This window comes from Delphinus delphis, chromosome 1, assembly GCF_949987515.2.
Source record: "Delphinus delphis chromosome 1, mDelDel1.2, whole genome shotgun sequence".
Classification (NCBI taxonomy): Eukaryota; Metazoa; Chordata; class Mammalia; order Artiodactyla; family Delphinidae; genus Delphinus; species Delphinus delphis.
The window spans coordinates 79,463,946-79,481,475 of NC_082683.1; the positions used below are offsets into that span (position 1 = coordinate 79,463,946).

At 33.9% G+C, this 17,530-nt stretch overlaps 1 protein-coding gene across 8 annotated transcripts in view; it reads right to left on the reverse strand.

Moving 5' to 3' along the window:
- Window positions 1-1,950: 1,950 nt before the first annotated feature.
- The window catches only part of ZNF644 (zinc finger protein 644), a 115,627-nt gene continuing 100,047 nt past the window's right edge, over window positions 1,951-17,530 (reverse strand). For 7 of the 8 annotated variants that reach the window (XM_060025426.1, XM_060025435.1, XM_060025417.1 and 4 more), the window contains 2 exons: window positions 5,095-5,197; window positions 1,953-4,348 (listed from right to left, as the gene is read on the reverse strand). In XM_060025426.1, the coding sequence (XP_059881409.1) occupies window positions 4,156-4,348; window positions 5,095-5,197 (296 nt within the window). In that variant the 3' untranslated portion in view covers window positions 1,953-4,155. Of the gene's footprint in view, window positions 4,349-5,094; window positions 5,198-17,530 lie in introns of all 8 variants that reach the window. The other variant, XM_060025454.1, reaches the window with a different exon arrangement.

Sequence of the window (17,530 nt, forward strand, 5' to 3'; positions counted from 1 at the left end):
GCCCTCAGAATAAGAAAACAAGTTCCCATTTTTGCAATAAATTGGATAGCTACCTTCCATACCAGGGGTAAATGCTTAATTATAGTCCATGGTTTGAAATATCATTGATGCTGACTAGTTTTTGTCACATAGAGGCTTTACATCTAGCGTGATATAATAGAAAATAAATATTTGGTCTTTGTCCCTGGCTCCTGGCATACATCTCCTAAAACGCTTGCAATCTCCAGAGTGATGAGAGTGTCTTTCATAAGCTAATGACATGACTGGTGGCTGGGGGCCCCCAGATAGCTTCAGAATGGGAGTGGGTCACCAGAAAGACCAAGGCATGATTAGAGGGTTGGAGTTTTTTGTCCCGCTACCCTGCCGAAACCTCCAGGGAAAGGAAAGGAGCTAGAGATTGAGTTAATCACCAATGGCCAATTATTTAATTAATTATGCCTACATAATGAAACCTCCATAATAACCCCCTAAGGGATGGGCTTCTGGGTTGGCGAACACATCAAGGTGCTGGGAGGGTGGCGCACCAGAGAAAGCATGGAAGCTCCATGCCACCTCCTTCTCAGCACACCTTGTCCTATGCATCTCTTCCATTTCACTGTTCCTGAGTTATGTTCTTTATAATAAACTGTTGAAGTCAAGTATTTTTCTGAGTTCTCTGAGCCACTCTAGCAAATTATTGAACCTGAAGAGTGGGTTGTGGCAACCTTTGATTTATAGCCAGCTGATCACAAGTATGGGTGACCTGATACTTGTGAGTGGCATCTCAAGTGTGGGCAGTCTTGTGGGACTGAGCCCTTTAACCCATGGAGTCTGACACTAACTCCAGGTAGTTAATGTCAGAATTGACTTGAACTGTTCGACACCGAACTGGTGTCTGGAGAATCAGAGAACTGGTTGTTGTTGGTGGAAAATGCTCAAGATTGAGTATTCAAAGGTTAGTCTATACAATGCAGTACTTAAATTTCAAATTAACTTGGGAAAATGGGATACTGGGATAAATTATAATATTATTACATTCATAACTATATTGAAACAATATGAGAAACGTAACAAGCTGTTAAAAGTAAATGTGTTTCAGAATGAAGGTCATACACAGTCATATATAATGATGCAGATAAACTGTATTCAGTACTCCATCGTGACAAATGTACCCAAAATAGGAATTGACAAAAACTACCAGAATGTAATAAAGATCATATACAGAAAGAAAAAAAAAAAAAAAAAAAAAAGTAAATGTGTTTGAGTCATAATACCACAGGAGATTTTCCCCATTTTTTACTTTTTCATTTTCTTAATATTTCTAAAAGAGCATGTATTACAATTTTTTAGTGAAGAAAAAAAAAATCAAAGCTATATTTTGGACCAGTATGTTTTAACTGTATAGTCCCTGAGAGGTTATGTGTATGTCCTTAAAAGAAACTTTGTCTAATTAAATTACTACTGAAAAACTATCATTCCCTCTAACCCGTAACTAAGCATGTGAAATCTAAAATAAGAGATATTATAGCTATGCCATGGTTCTAAATATATTCTAAAGAAGCATAGTGGAAAATACTACTTTTGAAGAAGTTAACTTTTTTTGTCTTGATGCTATTAAATAAATCAATGCTTTTAACAAGATTTCTTTAAAAAAGAAAAAGAAGCTCAAATACAAAAGAGGCTCAAACATCTTAGGCAATAATAAAGGAATTACAAAAGAAAATTCAGCAATACTGAATACTGAAATAGTGCATGTTTTAACATGAAACTCTATCATGTAACTTAAGACAATATTTTATAATTTTCTTCCAGTGGAAGCCAAATTAAAATATATCATTAACTTTCTAGTTGCCAAATAAAAGACAAACTTTGCTCCCTAAGAAGTTTTTAAAATTTTGAAACCCAAATATCTTTATTATGAAAAATGTTCTTTGTTTAATTTACTTTTCAGGCATCCCTCTAGCTTACTGTTTCCAATTTGAATTATTGTATTTTGATGATTTAATTCTTTTTATATCCAGAAGGAGAAATATTGTTTTAGAAATAGTTTAACATAAAAAATGTAATCTAGGTTTGCTTATGAAATCTGTGGTCAAACTAGCTACTTATATTCCTACATCTTGATAGTTGGCTTAATTAAATCAAAGAACTATAAACATTAGAGTTGAAAGGGGCTCTAGTGATTGCTAGTCTTCCCACCAGGAATCTTTTTTTTTCCCCTTAATTTCTGAACTGTACTTGCTACGTAGTAGTATGACTTCCAATGAAAAATATATATTCTATTTAAATATAGAATATATTCATATCAATGAAACTTATTCAGTAAGAGAATACTGGTATACACAGACTTGGTAAATTTTCAGTCAAAAGTTAAGAAATTTGATGTTTTAGTTAGACTCACCATTATAGAGAAGCAAACAGTTTCTATGAGGCCTTTGGAAAAATGAGAATAACTTATAAGTACTTTTCCCCTTATCTAGTAACCCAGGGATCAGGAGACCATTGGTTGGGAATGATCCATTTTGTTCAATTTCCTAATTTTACATATGAAGTATGTGAATAAAGTAACCTGCTAAGTATAAACAACATAAATCAAATGAAACACAACTTCAAGTGGACCATTTCCACCAGTGATAAAAATAAGAAATGTTTCACACTATAGACATTATAATTTTCTTTAAGTCTTTTTTTATTTAGAGATTTTTCTGGTAAGGAGATATACCATAGGAAAGCAATTTCACTGGCAGTGAGGTATGTATATACTCTACCAAAATACTCCTTATTTTAACTGCTCTTAACTTTATTTACATACGAAGAAAAGTATCAATGCATATCCTTGTTTCAACTATAGTATTAGCCATACTACATGAAATAAAATGAAATGGTGCTTGCATACAAAAACTGTTATTTGTAAAGGAATTTAATTTCAGATTAAAATAATTAATTTGCTTTTGGGAAGAGTTTAAAAGGAGAATCACAATTTATCATGACCAAGACATCTGCACCATATTTTCCATTCCTCACAGCACATTTATTTCAGTAATTCCATTATGTCGGTTCTTAGCATGAGCATAGTGTTACACGATTTTCGTACATATAGTCACATCCAAAACAAGTTCTAAAATTTAAATTGTAAACATTCTCATCATATGTAGAAATATTTCAATTGGTGTATTAAGTTTTGCTAACTGATCAAATCTGGAGGAGAATATAAATGAGAAAGCCTATTCTAAACTGTGTAGTGAGCATTGTTTTTAATTACATTTCTACAATGTTAAATAAAGTAAGAGGCAAACCTGTCCTGTAAGCATGTCAAATTTTAGGTAAAACATTAAAAAGAAACAAATCTGTTAACAAAAGGATGTCTTGCAATAAAGAACATTAGATTTTTAAAATCTATTATGATACAAAAATGTAAAGGGTAAATAGCATCTTTGTTGACAAAGTAGGAGGTAGCATGGATGCACCACTTTATTGTCTGAGAAATGCAACTGGAGTAAAGAATATTTCCTTACCATGAATAATTTCCAGGACTATGTACATATTTCTTTTAGAAATACTTGTTTAAACAAATCTCCCTCCACTTTTTAGTATAAAAAAAACCGTTCCATGTGATTTTAAAAAAACACTTACACATCTAGATAGAATAGTACTCTGCCCTATTTGAGTGAACAGTCTCAAACTATGAAGTACATGATATTTAATGCCCTAAGTTGAGTAAATTTAGTTAGCGGTTCCTGGTATTATACAAAACACTAAATATATACAAACAAAATATAATATCTTAATTTTCAATGCAAGTCTTGTGGGGAATAAACAGAACCTTGATTCTGGTAACACTGCAGAAAACATAATTTTCCAATAAGTCTGTCTTTAAGTATCCATGTGCAACAGTTTATTAATGACTGCTTACGTGTACTGATCTATCATTGAGTGAACACAGTTAACTGACAAAACGTAGTAAACCTCAGAAACACATCTCCCATCCTATACAAAATATAGAGACTACTTACTGTTTGAAGCACTCAATTTGCTCTGATGTCACTGTCATTCACTTTTCCCCATTTTCCTGCTTTAGTATTTATAAACGGATAATTTAATGTGGCTTTAAAAAAAAGACAAAGAATTTCAAATTTACATCCAATTCAAATTTGCTATTTAAAAGGTTTTCTTGTTCTACGAAGCTGCTTCTGCCATTAGTAGAGAAAATGAAGTTTCTGTAATGGAGGCAGGCTTTTTGAGTAGTGACGTGACTTCCACCATGCCAGCTCCAGTCCGTGGAAGATTAGCGTTTACAATGTGTCGTTGTAAGTGCTTAATCCAGTCTTCCTGAACAGACAATGGTCCACGAAAGACTAGGCCACAAAACCTAGAGAAGAAGTTGATAACAGTCTCTTAACATGACCAATTCCCTTTATTTAAAACCAATTCCCATAAAATCCATAAACACAGGAGCAAACTTTACTCTGTATTGGAGATAGTACTTGACAATAGTTTCTAAACACCTATAAAGTCAAAATGCTTTAATACAATATCAAAACTGCCAATTCATAATAACTCCACTAATATTTGTAGAGATGGGAACATTACTATTAGGTTAAAATTAATTAAAAGGTCTTAACGTCTACACATCTTAATATATTTAAAACAACTCTTAATTCCAAAATGCACTATTCTTTTCAAAAGACCACTCCCCAATTCAGAATTCCTTAAACTGCATGAAGATGAGTATGGAAGGTGTGAATGAGCTCGTATAGCTACACTTAGAAGTATGAGTGGAGAGAAAATATATTCCCAATAAGCAGGAACTCAAGACAACTAAAAAAATATCAAATTAAACCAAACAAAGCACACAAATAAAACACAACAAAAACAAAAGACACTTTTACAAATCACAGTATCCTAGCGAATGTAAAAACCTTGATTCATTAGTTGTTGAAGTATAGCATATTATGAGCCATATAAGATTTTAAGTCTGTCTCCAAAAGTTCATTTGTAACTTGATTTTTGAGAATGCACCTTCTGCCACAAACTAAAAATCCCAAATAAAACAGCTAATATGTCTCAAAGCAAAATCTGAAGAAACTGAGCCGATTTGGCAATATAGGCATATACCTGCATCGGAGAATGTAAACCTCGTCAGCACCATGAGGTAATGTTAGCATTTTCTTCTTGCTTCCAGATCTTGACCTTGATTTCTTTTGCTTACAATCTAAAGCTAAAAAAGGGAAGAAAAAGACTTAACATTTCTCATATATTCCAAGTATATATACATACTATACTTCTAGGGAGGTCAGACCATCTAAATCAAGTTAGAAAAAGTCTGTATTCATTTGTATTCCCTAAAGCATGCACTAACTTGCAGCTGGTTCTCTAACAGCAGTAATATTATCAGCATACACTCTTCCTGCACTCCTTTTTCAAATAATGCTTTACCATATCAAACTAGAACTGAGAAAATGTAACTAAAATAACTTGAAATGACTAAATTGGTCAATTATTACAGCAATGTAATCTTTTCTCTTATGATCATATATATACATTAACATCTGGTTAAATCTTATTTCCAGGAAAACTATAACCTTTTATGTGAGATCATTAAGTTTGCATTTGATTACTTCTCCATTAATCAGATCTCACATGGTTTGAAAACAAAAAAGTTCAATGAAAAATCAATTTTATATACCAATTCACTTTGAATTTTATAATAATAAATAGCTCTTAAAATTATATGCTAGCCCTACATCTGAAAGGGCAAACAATGCTCAACTTTCATTTTTAAACTCAATCTGTATTGCATAAACAAGCACATGTTTTATTTTCCTAGAAAACAAATACAGATCCAGATTACCTCACATAAGTTCATAAATGGACCAGAAGTTAACTGCTATTTGTTACGTTTTTTTCCTTTTATATTTTCTCCTATACCTTATTTTAAAAATGTGATTAAAAAAGGGGAAAACAAGATTTTTACATTAAAGTGGATCAAAATTCTAGTGCTAACTGTTCTTGAAATTTTTCTGTTACTTGACTTTTCCTTCAATCATTTATTACAAAAAAAATCTAATTTAATAAAGAAAAAAGGTATTTTTTATAGGTAGGAATAGACAGGACATAACATTTTATTCTTTGAATAAAACTACGCCATTCCTTTAGACAAAGGGATGATAATATTCCAGGGTGCTGCTGGTCAATTAGCAGGAAGAGATGGTAAGAATTTATCTCTAGGGATCCAAGGGGGAGGGAAACAAATGTAACAGAAGAGTTGTCCAAATGGCTTTTCTTCTCTTAACCTGTCACATGAAATCCCCTGGAAAAATTCTAGGTAAGAGAGAATAGGAACTAGCTATTCAATGATTGCGTGAAATGAACTGTTCGAAGTCTGGGTTCCAAAAGAATAGATGCTACTATTATAAAACCAATAAACATAGTTTCTTACAGTAGTCAAGTGGCAATGCTAACAGAAATGTCATATAGAAAATTAAAAACCATGAGAAGCCTAAATCTCATTCAAGCCACTGTTTTTCGCCTCCTGTCACCTGCCTCTTTAAAAGTAAAATCTAGGTCTTACAGTCTTTCTCTGTTTATCCTCAGAAGAAGAATCTAATAAGTAAAGAACTATATAGGAAGTCAAGTATTAAAGAATGGCTACTTCAAAGTTAAACAACCAAAATCTGGAACAGAAAAATCTTACAAGGTTCTCATTAGTTAGCTCATTTAAGAGTCTGGCACATAGTAGGAACTCAACAAATACTTCTGGAGTGAAAAATAAAGAAAAACCCAGCAATTTAACCTTTGACATTTAGACAGCATATGAACAGAAATCTGTTCTACCGCTATGTAATATACACTATAGTTCCTGTAGAACATTTCTGTATCATTTGTTTAAATGAATGTTGCTAGCAGTCAAACTTAAATTCTTCACTGGCCAGTCTAGCTTCTATGCAGAAACTAGGTTCTTCATAACCAGTAAGAAGAATGAGGTAACACATACTCTGTAGTCAGCACTTTCTTTTTCCTAGTTGCTTTGGTGAGCAATTTGAATTTAGGTGAATTTTAAAGAAATTCATACACTAGAAGTAAAGAGTTTAAGGAACTCAAAGGGCTAAGTGCTACTAGATGTCAGCTACTCTTTCCCTATCTATAAGGTAAACTACACACAATCCCTGTCCCTGTTACGTGGAACAGAGCAAGCATTTGGTATATCATGAGATTACAGATAGAATCTTACTTTGATGAGCTTGCTGGTTGTCAAAATTGCCACACTGTATTCAAATTTCCTTTTAAAATGTAAATAAATTACTGTAGGATACAAATAAAATACATTTTAACAATCCGTTAAATATTTGTTCACAGAATGCTAATGTTAGGTGTGTAAAGCAAACTGAGGGAGAAGGACAGAGGGCGATGGGGAAGCACGCAAAAGAATGTTTCATCAGTTACAAAGCATTTAAGTTACGTGTAGATGCTGTGATACTTTAAAAAATGGAACTGGAGGGCTTCCCTGGTGGCGCAGTGGTTGAGAGTCCGCCTGCCGATGCAGGGGACATGGGTTCGTGCCCCGGTCTGGGAGGATCCCACATGCCGTGGAGCAGCTGGGCCCATGAGCCATGGCCGCTAAGCCGGCGCGTCCGGAGCCTGTGCTCTGCAGCGGGAGAGGCCACAGCAGTGAGAGGCCAGCGTACAGGAGAGAAAAAAAAAAAAAAAAAAGGAACTGGAAATGTTTACTCAGGTATAGAAATGTTTTTGACTTTAATCGAGGGAAAAAAATTTTTTTTCTGACTTTTGATACTATATGAACCCTAGGAACTCTTAAGTTTATGGCTGTTTTTATGAATGATCAGATCTAAATTTTAAGTGAGAATGCCATAGTTTTTGTAGTAATTAGTATTTGATGGTATTATGACTTTGGAAAGTAGGACAACTCTGTCAGAAAATGATTGAGAATCTCCAGTATCCAGAGTTCCACATAAGTTTAGGGAATCACATGAACTGGGAATCCTTGGAAACTTGTCCATGAAGTTAAGATATTAAAAACCAGGGGACTCTGGTAATTACACATAAGTATCTCCATATCTTAATATCTCCATCATCACTTTAAAATTTTTTACCCCTTGAAATGTCATTTATTTTAGGAAGTAAAATATGAATACATTTGACAGGAATAATTTTTTCTAATATCAACATCCAACCATCACCCCTACAATACTGCCCAAAATTTTAGAAAAATCTGTATATAAAAAAAAGAATATTCCACTAAATGAAAAAGATGATGTACAAACATGTCTATTATACAAAATGTTCTCATTTAACAGATTTTATTGTCTCTAGAGGAAAAAGCAGTTTTATTCTGGACTGTACCAGGAATTGTTAGAACATTAAAAACAACATCACTAACACAGTCAGTTTTAGTATAATGCGGCTCATCAATATTTCTGACAAATAGCCTAAGGTTTATTGAAGTTGTTTCTATGAATAATCTGTCAAATAGATAACTTTATACAAAGCCTTTCTTTACAACAGAATTTTATTTGCACTTACTTGGTACTGTCAAAAATCAAAACACACACATACCGTTTTTCTGTTCCAAAGTATTTTAAATCTAACATTGTTTCTATACTTGAAATTTACAAAAAATACTAGATTAGTTTTAGAAATTCTTAATTTTCTTTTTCTTGAGTATAAATACTTCTTTAGAAATGAATAAACCCAGTTACTCAGATCTTCCTATTTAGGGTGGCAGGACATGTTTAAAGTGATCAATTTTAACCGGAAGACTAAAAAAAAAAAAACTTTGAAGTTATCTGATTTATAAAAGATCTACATTGCTACTGGTAGTAATAGTTTACTTGTAAGAAGAATGAATTGAGCTGAGCTGTAAGGTCATATAAAAATTTTTTCAGAATATACCTTTCAGTAAAACAGCTGTTTTGATCAAATAGGAATGAGACAGAAATACAGCAGACTTATGAGCCCTCAAAAAGAACATCATACTGCTATGCTACGAAATACAACAACAACAACAAAACAACAATTGTACCTAAAGAACTAAACTGGATCAGCAAAAAGCAAATCAATAAATAATACGACAGATACAAATTCAAATCTGTTTTCTGAGACATTAGTTTTATACATAGAAGAAAAGTAATTTACTTTGGGCTCTAACGTAAGTCCTTTTGCCACTTCCACCTTTCTGCCCATTATATACAATAACTGCTTCAATGAATTTCATTTTCTTTTTAATTCACTACACAAATGACCTCAAAGAATAGAGATTTATTTCTTAAAAACATCTGAAGCCTCTATGGTAAAGAACTAACATCATAACTAAATTAACATTCCCCACCAAAATACTGTTATTTGCAATCACCCTTCCCTGCCTGTTTAGTCAAAAGCCCTATTTCTTCTGTTTTGTTCCTAACTGGTTGTTGGCATATTTAGGGTAAAGTCAAACTTAGTATAATGGCCAGATTATACACATCCAAAATAAGAGGCATGCTATAGCCCTACTAGAGGGAAGAAAATTTCTTCTCCATCTAGTTGGCCTGTATAAGGTGAGCATGCAATTGTAACTATGAGCTCATTCAGGAAAACAGTAGCGATAAAAATGACATAAACAGATAAGCCCAACATTCCTACCACCATTATTAACAAGCTGGTGATGGAGACGGTGGTCCCAGTGGCGAGGTAGGAAGAGGATGCATATGTCCCAAGGGGTGCAGAAGTATGAGATGGATAAACAAACTCAATTCTAGTTGCTGCCATTATCCTTCAAGGCTCATAAGCCAAAAGCATATAAAAGACTGTGCCAACAGCATTTTCTTTCCCTCAGCCCCAACTAAGGGGGTGAGGAGAAACATGTTAGCCTGTATAAAATAGGGATGTGGGTTTGGGAAAGTCATTTGTTGAGAAGCTAAATTCTTTGTTCTTCAGTGTATACTTTCCTCTTTGCAAAAAGCGCCTGCAAGACAGACTTTGTGAGTGTTCGATCTGTGCGGTCTTATAGTGTCCCATACTTGGTTTAATGCTCTGCTGTTGCAGTCTTGATATTCCTAATAATTTTTGAACATGAGGCGCTGTATTTTCATTTTGCACTGGATCCTGCAAATTATGTAGCCAGTTCTGGGTCCTGAGTAACAACTACCCTAAGTGAGAAAGGCTGCCCTCAGTTCTACCTCTTAATCTCTTGGCCCATAAAAAAAAAATACTTATTAAGAGAAAAATCGTTAAATCCCACTCTCTATATAGCCCATTAAAAATGGAAAGGACGTCCCTACTCCCAACACCAGCTCTTCATTCCTACCTACACTGCCATAATCAAACCAGTCATTTTTCCCAAGATGGACACATAAAGCAGTTTAAGTAGTTTATTGTTATGAAAGCAATGTTCCCCTTCCAATCAGAATTAAACATATAGATACACAATTAGCAACCTCAGAAGCATATTTTCATCATCATTTTCCCTTGATATTTTCACTCTAAAATTGGATTTTTTTTTTAGTACCCTAAGTTACTTTCATTATTTTTGGAGTTTCCATTCTCAATAACTAAAAACAGTAACTAACCTAGAAACACAGGGCAATTATGGCAAAGTTAATTAGGTATAGCATGATTTAACATTCTACCTAGAAGAGAATGAAGTGAAAAGTATTTGAAAAGCAGATTTCCTTTGCTGCAAGTATTAAGTTGATGGCTTAATATCAGTCTAGAGGAGTCAGGTAGCTTGAGTTTGCCCTACAAAGTAGGAGGTTGTATTAAGGGTAGCAACAGCTTTATATGCTTGGTTCAAAGAAAGTTATCTACTTGGGACAAGAAAAAGTACATATCGATACATTCAATGTCTAGAAGCCTCTGCTATTTCAAAGTAGAGGGAATGATTAGTAAAATGATACTTTGAGCATTATCCATGTGAAGGGAAAAGCTAAACATAAATATGAAACTTTATCACACATCTTTATAAACAGAAATTGGAGGCAGACTAGTTTTTTTTAGGTTGCAAAAAGCTAAAAACTAACAATCCCCCAGGTATAAGCTGTTTATTGTTCAATTAAGAGTTAACAGGTACCTGTGGTAACAGGTAAGAAAAAAAAAAACTTAAAATTTCTCCTTAAGGTAGGTTGGATTTGCATGCTGTTTTACTAAACCCAATAGGCATTGAATATCAACCACTTTTCTAAGACAAAGACATATCTAAAATTGGAATAAACATTAAAATACACAATGGCAAATCTGCTCTAAATCACATTTGTTTAGAATCACCTGAATATAATCACATTCCCTGCCCTCTAAAAGTGTATTTCCAAATTACCACTTCATATTTAGTAGAAGTAACTCAATGATTGTTCCTATTCAAAATTAGTTAAGGAAATGACCTTACCTAAAAATTTGTTAACTTATCTTTAATATAATCATGTTCAACTTAAATTAGATAGAGTTCATAATAATCATAAGAGTAAATCTAAATATCACAAATCTATAATCCCAATAGATCTGATTTGGCTTTTTATAATTCTGAAGTATTTTTTTACATTCCAGCCAAAATCTGAACTATTAACAAACATGGTGTTGACTAGGTAATTTCTGGTTTAGCTAACTTCCAGCTAAGGCCACAATTAAATATATACTTTAAACACTGGACAGCAAGAATTAACCTTATTCCTCAAACTCCAGACACAACAAAAAAACAGTAAATCCTACTTTTCCACTTCTTACTTAAGTGAGGGACCACCAGTCTCCAGCAAGCCATCCTCTTGCCCTAACCTCCAAAAAAAAAAATCTGTGTATTATTTTATTATTTCCATAAAGTCACTTGAAGTGGATCTGCCTACAGTTTAGGTCTGGCCAGAACATACTTTTTTATTGTAAAATCTACTAAATTTTAATCCAGATTATAAACAGCATTCAAGAGATTCATGTCAGAACATAAATCATAACAAACACAACACTACAACTAAGGATGTAAAGATATTAGACAAGTTAAAAAAATTCAAACATAAATACCCAGATTAAGTTAATTGTTAAAAAAACAAAACAAAACTTGAAAACTGGTAAGTAACAGAACCAATAGGAACGCTAGGGGACTAGTTAACACTTTTATGAAAAACAAAATATTGGTCAAAAAAGATTATCAGATAGAATTCCTAAGTTGTATAACCGATGACCAGCAAAAGCAGGCATCATAAAATGTAAATATTTTATGCTACAATAGTACAAAACTCTTAGGCTCCATTCTCCCAAAAACAAACTTACTGATTGAGCAAGTGTGATTGTTTGCTTTGTTAACAGTACATACCTAGATGATGTTGTGTTGCTAGATAAATGACAGCCAGAGAAGTAACGAAGCCCACCGTTCTCTTACCAAACATCCTGGTAGCAGACTCATTAACTCTATTGGTATAACCATCTTCCCAATAACAAGGTTTAAAACTTTGACCCATCTCCATCTCTTTCCTCTTATTCTTGTACCTCTAACTAATCTGCCAAGTTCTGCTTACTTAACTTCCATAATATTATCCAGACATTTCTATCCCTCCTTTACATTCCTATTGCCACTATCCTGGTTCAGGACTCCTAAAATGACCTCATCTACAATTTCTCCACTTCCCCACCAACTCCTTTAACTTTTATTTAAAAAACAGTTTTAAAAGCTTCACACAAATTCTTTAAAAAAAAAAACCTTTACTGGCTCCTCCCTACAAAATTAATTCCAGCATCATGGGTTAGCATTCTAGCATTCTATGTCCTTTACTTGTCCAACTCTATTCCCTTATCTCCTACTTCCTAGTGTTTTCAATAAACTTTCCACACAGTCCCAGGCATGCTCCTTCCCCACCCCTGACCCCCACTTCCATTTCAATTAACTATCTTTCAAGGTCCAAATCAGATTCTACTTCCAAAAACCTTGCTGGGCCCTGGTCTAGCTGAAAATACCTTCCTCTTCATCCTAACTTCCACAGTATTTCATGCACACTTATAATTTGGCACTTAAAATTTGTTTTGTATTAGTTATGCATATATGCGCTTCTACCATATTGTAAGTTCCAATTTATCTCTGTAATACTTAGCATAATACATAAACCACCAAGAAGCTGAAAAAAATGCTTGTTGAATTAGTGAATGAATCAGCCAATCGCTTTTCAGTATTGTGGGCAAATAGCCCGATTTTTGCTGGCATAATACAACAATTAGCATCCGTAAGCATGACTCTAAATACTCAAATAATTAAATTATATTCAGTCTACTGTTTCGCAAGGCAAAAACAGGAATAACGTTTTAGAAACACTACCATAAAAATGGTTAGGATGAAATCAACTTTGACACTAGTCATCCATTATCCAGAAAATTTACTCAACTTGAACCATTCACTACCTTGCTAATCCTGAATAAATCACACATTACTGGGCAGACAAATACATACAGACATACACTCTTAATGAAGAATAGTACCACATCAGTAAAAAAAAAAAAAGAATAGTACCACAGAATAAGTTACAGCCAAGAAACTACAGAAACCCATTTTTCACTGTTATGAGAAATAGCTTTTTCAAATACAAATCTGAACACGTCATTTCCTTATTTTAAAAAATTCTTCGATGACTTCTTAAATTTTTTAGCAAGCACTCAAAGCATCAACCCCACCTTTCTGGTGTTACCATCTTCCCAAACACCTACAACTGATTCTCCCAACACCTTTTGAACTCCAAATTCCATCCCTTTATCCCACGCTATGTTGTTCTCTCTACCTGGAATGTCCTACTTCATCTCTTCTTCTGTTTAAAACTACTCAACCTTCACGTTCAGGGTCTAGCTGAAACCTTACAAAGCTTTCTGCAACAGTACATTTGTCCTTGTCCTAACAGATCACCATCATTAAGTTTACGCAGCTGGAGTGCAGGGTCTTTATAGCCTCAGAGCTAGCACAGTCCTGGTACAACAATAAACAGCTAAAACTTTTGTTGAATGAACGGAAATTTTATTTGACTACTGTTTTTATTTTTCCCTCCCACTTTAAACATTGTAAGAAACATATCAGCATGAGCTATCTTTTCTTCCTTTTTCTTTCTTTTTGAGGCTCTACTTAACAAGGCGACAAACAGTAAAAAAAAACAGTAGGAAAAAACAAACTCAACTTAATTCCCAGCTCCCCTCGAAAGGAGGCCTAGACTAAACAAACAACTTGAACTCCTAGAGCACATACAGTCAATATACTATTAATGTGTATAGTATCTTGCATAGTTCTCTAACTTTGACAGTTTTGTGTGTATTGCCAATAATGCTTTCCTAAGTTCTTTAATACAGGGTCATATCTCATTATGTATCCCTCATACAGCCTAGTCTGGAGGAATTATCCAGGTATTTGGTTTAATTAGAAGCTGGTTTGCTCCTTTAGAGTTTAATCATAATAAGATTGAAATTTTCTTATACTCTTTCAGGTTGAATGAATCACTATAAAAGGATGTGGTTTCTTGAAGATGCAATATTATAATATTTTAAAAGATACCACAGAAGACACTCATGAAAGGACAAGTAATACACCTTGAAAAGCTTTTACAATACTATTTTTTTCTTTCCCTCACAGCAGAAAGAATTCCTACAGCACTTTCTACAATAAAAGAATTATTTTTCTAGTGGCTTTTATATACCCACTCAGCACCTGGCACCGTGTTATATGTTCATTAGTGCTTGTTGTTGCAGGCCCCTATGGCCAATTATACCATTAAAGCTGAAAACAGGCAAAAGATCCCATTAAGTAACACATAATCTACTATTCCGCTTAAAAGTGGATGGTATGAAAAATAAAACAATGACTTCACTAAAAAAGAATGCAGACATATTGCATTAGTGTTACTGACTGAAAAGGGTCTAGTATCAATTTCTTTATTTTTTTCTCACTGGAAAAGTCATTCTTTAATTATAATGACGAGTCTGTTGTTGTAGAACAGCAACCATCATGTTTTACTTCCAAAATATTATCATGGAAGTATTCTGAAGATAATTAAATGAAGCCCCCCCCACATATTTGCATATGTAAAAATATATTTCCTACATTAATTTTAAGTAGCTAGAAATTTCCAATTTACTTTCAATACCAAAGGTGAGCAGTTGATTGAAAAATATGATCTATAGTTAAACATTTGAATACAATGAGTAAAGAAAATTCACTTGCTGCCACAGAAGGAGTGTTATGATTTCTAAACTGTTACTGTTGTTGATTCTAGTCAGTATCAGTTTCTAAAAGAGACACTTAAGGGGAGTGTTTTCAATCTGTGGGTAGTGACTTCTTAGTGGGTAGTAAATCAATTTACTGGGTCATGACCACTATTATTTTTAATTAAAAATAATAAAACAGAAAATATCAGAGTGCATCATACTCAATTCAGGTGAGTGAACAAGTGAGTGTGTATATGTATGAATGTGAGTTTGTATACAAGGTCAAGATGTAAAATGGAATTCTAGTAAAAACGTTGAATACCACTGTTATTTTCTTTTCTTTTTAGGAGACGACAGATTGCTATGTTACCACAGAAAAGCACTGTGCAAACATGTATTCAACTTACTGATATATTTACTTTCACAGCATTCTCTCTACTTGGACTTCAATTACTTCCCTTTCTTTACCTGTTAAAAATTCACTGCTACTCTGACCGCAAAGTATTTTTTGTTGTTCCTGATTGCAGATTAAGTTGATAGAATACACTTTGCCTTGAATAATTTTAAATATTAAAAAATTTTAATAACCAGGGTGACCCTATAATTTATTGTGCAATCCAGGACACTCGTGAGAGTGAAAGAGGCACTAGACTCCATCACTCTATTAATAACTTAGTAAATATACTGTGTTCTTAATACTGCCAGTATGAAAAAGATATCATTTAATTAAAATATTATTAAACACAAAAAAGCCAGCAGTTAAAATAAAAAGTCTAAAGGCATTTACTATAAATTGTATGAAATTTCTAATTTTTAATGAAAATTAATAATGTTCTTATTAGACTGTATAAAGAATCAACCAGGAAAAAGAAATCTGTGTGGGCATGTGAAACAATCTAAAGAGAACAAAACCTGAAAAAGAAGTCTTCCAATACTGCAGTCTATATTAACTAGAATAAATTCTTGAATAAGAAGTATGTCTTGAATTTGCAATGTAGGATATAAAGTAAACCCTTTGGAACTAGTCTCTTTAGATAAAAATCCACTGAAGAAAAAACCTCAGTAAAACAGCTTCATAAATGATTATCCACAACTGAAGGCACATGGAAATTATTAAACAATTCATTTGAACCTGCCCAAAGGATGATAAATAAACTAGGTCAGCGTTGGACAAAATTTAAATATGTGAAGTTTATTCTTTCTTGACAATTGAACTCTGTTCTAAGTATGGCTACCTCTTCCATGTCTTTAATTCCCAAACTTTCCTACTTTCTTCATTATTTCCTTTTAGTTAAGTTAGGATTTATATCTGTGACCATATAAATTAGTTTGATGTTACACAGTTCTGGCATTTTAAGCATCTTCTAATTCTTAAAAAAAGAGAAAGATTTCTTAGGGCTCCAGAATCCCAGTTTTGTGTTCTTTACACTTCATTTTTATTTGGCATCTCCTCTTTCTTAGTTTTTCACCAGAGGAAGGCCCCAGGGATGATAAACTTCAAGGGATATGTAACGCTTACATATAATAAAACTTTTTATCTGTGGATGATAAGTGCATGTTTCTGGGATGGGGCCCATAGCTTTCAAAGTCTCAAAAGGGTCAATAACCCCCCCAAAGATTGAGAACCATCACATTAGAAGTATTTGAGTCATCAGTAAATAAATATTAGAGTAACAGAGGGGCATCCTTTTCCTTCTGTTCAGGCTGGCTGGAATATTTCTCTTTCTCAAAAAGCCACCAGTTCCCAGAGACGAGGCCAGGAGCTAGCTGGTGGTTTCTAAGAAGGCTTGGGAGTTTATTCCATCACAGGTAACCAAGCAGGCCTTTACCATTTCATCCAGGGATATCTAAGCTTTTTCTTCCGAAGTAGGCCACATAATTAACAATTCACATGAATCAAGTCTGCTTGAACCAGGAGCACAGAGGCTTTAGTTCTACTTATTTTCCCTTTATATTGTCTCAGTTTTGTGATATACTTAGATTAAGGTAAGTTTTTTAAAAAATGATTTTGTATTTTAGTCATCAAAACAGCATCTATATATTCTTGAAAACTAATGCCTTTTACTCATATGAATTGATGAATCCCTTATAATAACCCAGTGGAAACCTCCTGGCTAACAGGTTGGGACCATTGCTTTACACCAGTGAAACTGATATGGAAGAAGAGAATAGGCATCTGGAGTTTATAAATATAATACAGAATTCTGAACTTGAGGGCTTCCCTGGTGGTGCAGTGGTTGGGAGTCCGCCTGCCGATGCAGGGGATGCGGGTTCGTGCCCTGGTCCGGGAAGATCCCACATGCCGCGGAGCGGCTGGGCCCGTGAGACATGGCTGCTGAGCCTGCGCGTCCGGAGCCTGTGCTCCGCAACGGGAGAGGTCACAACAGTGAGAGGCCCGCAT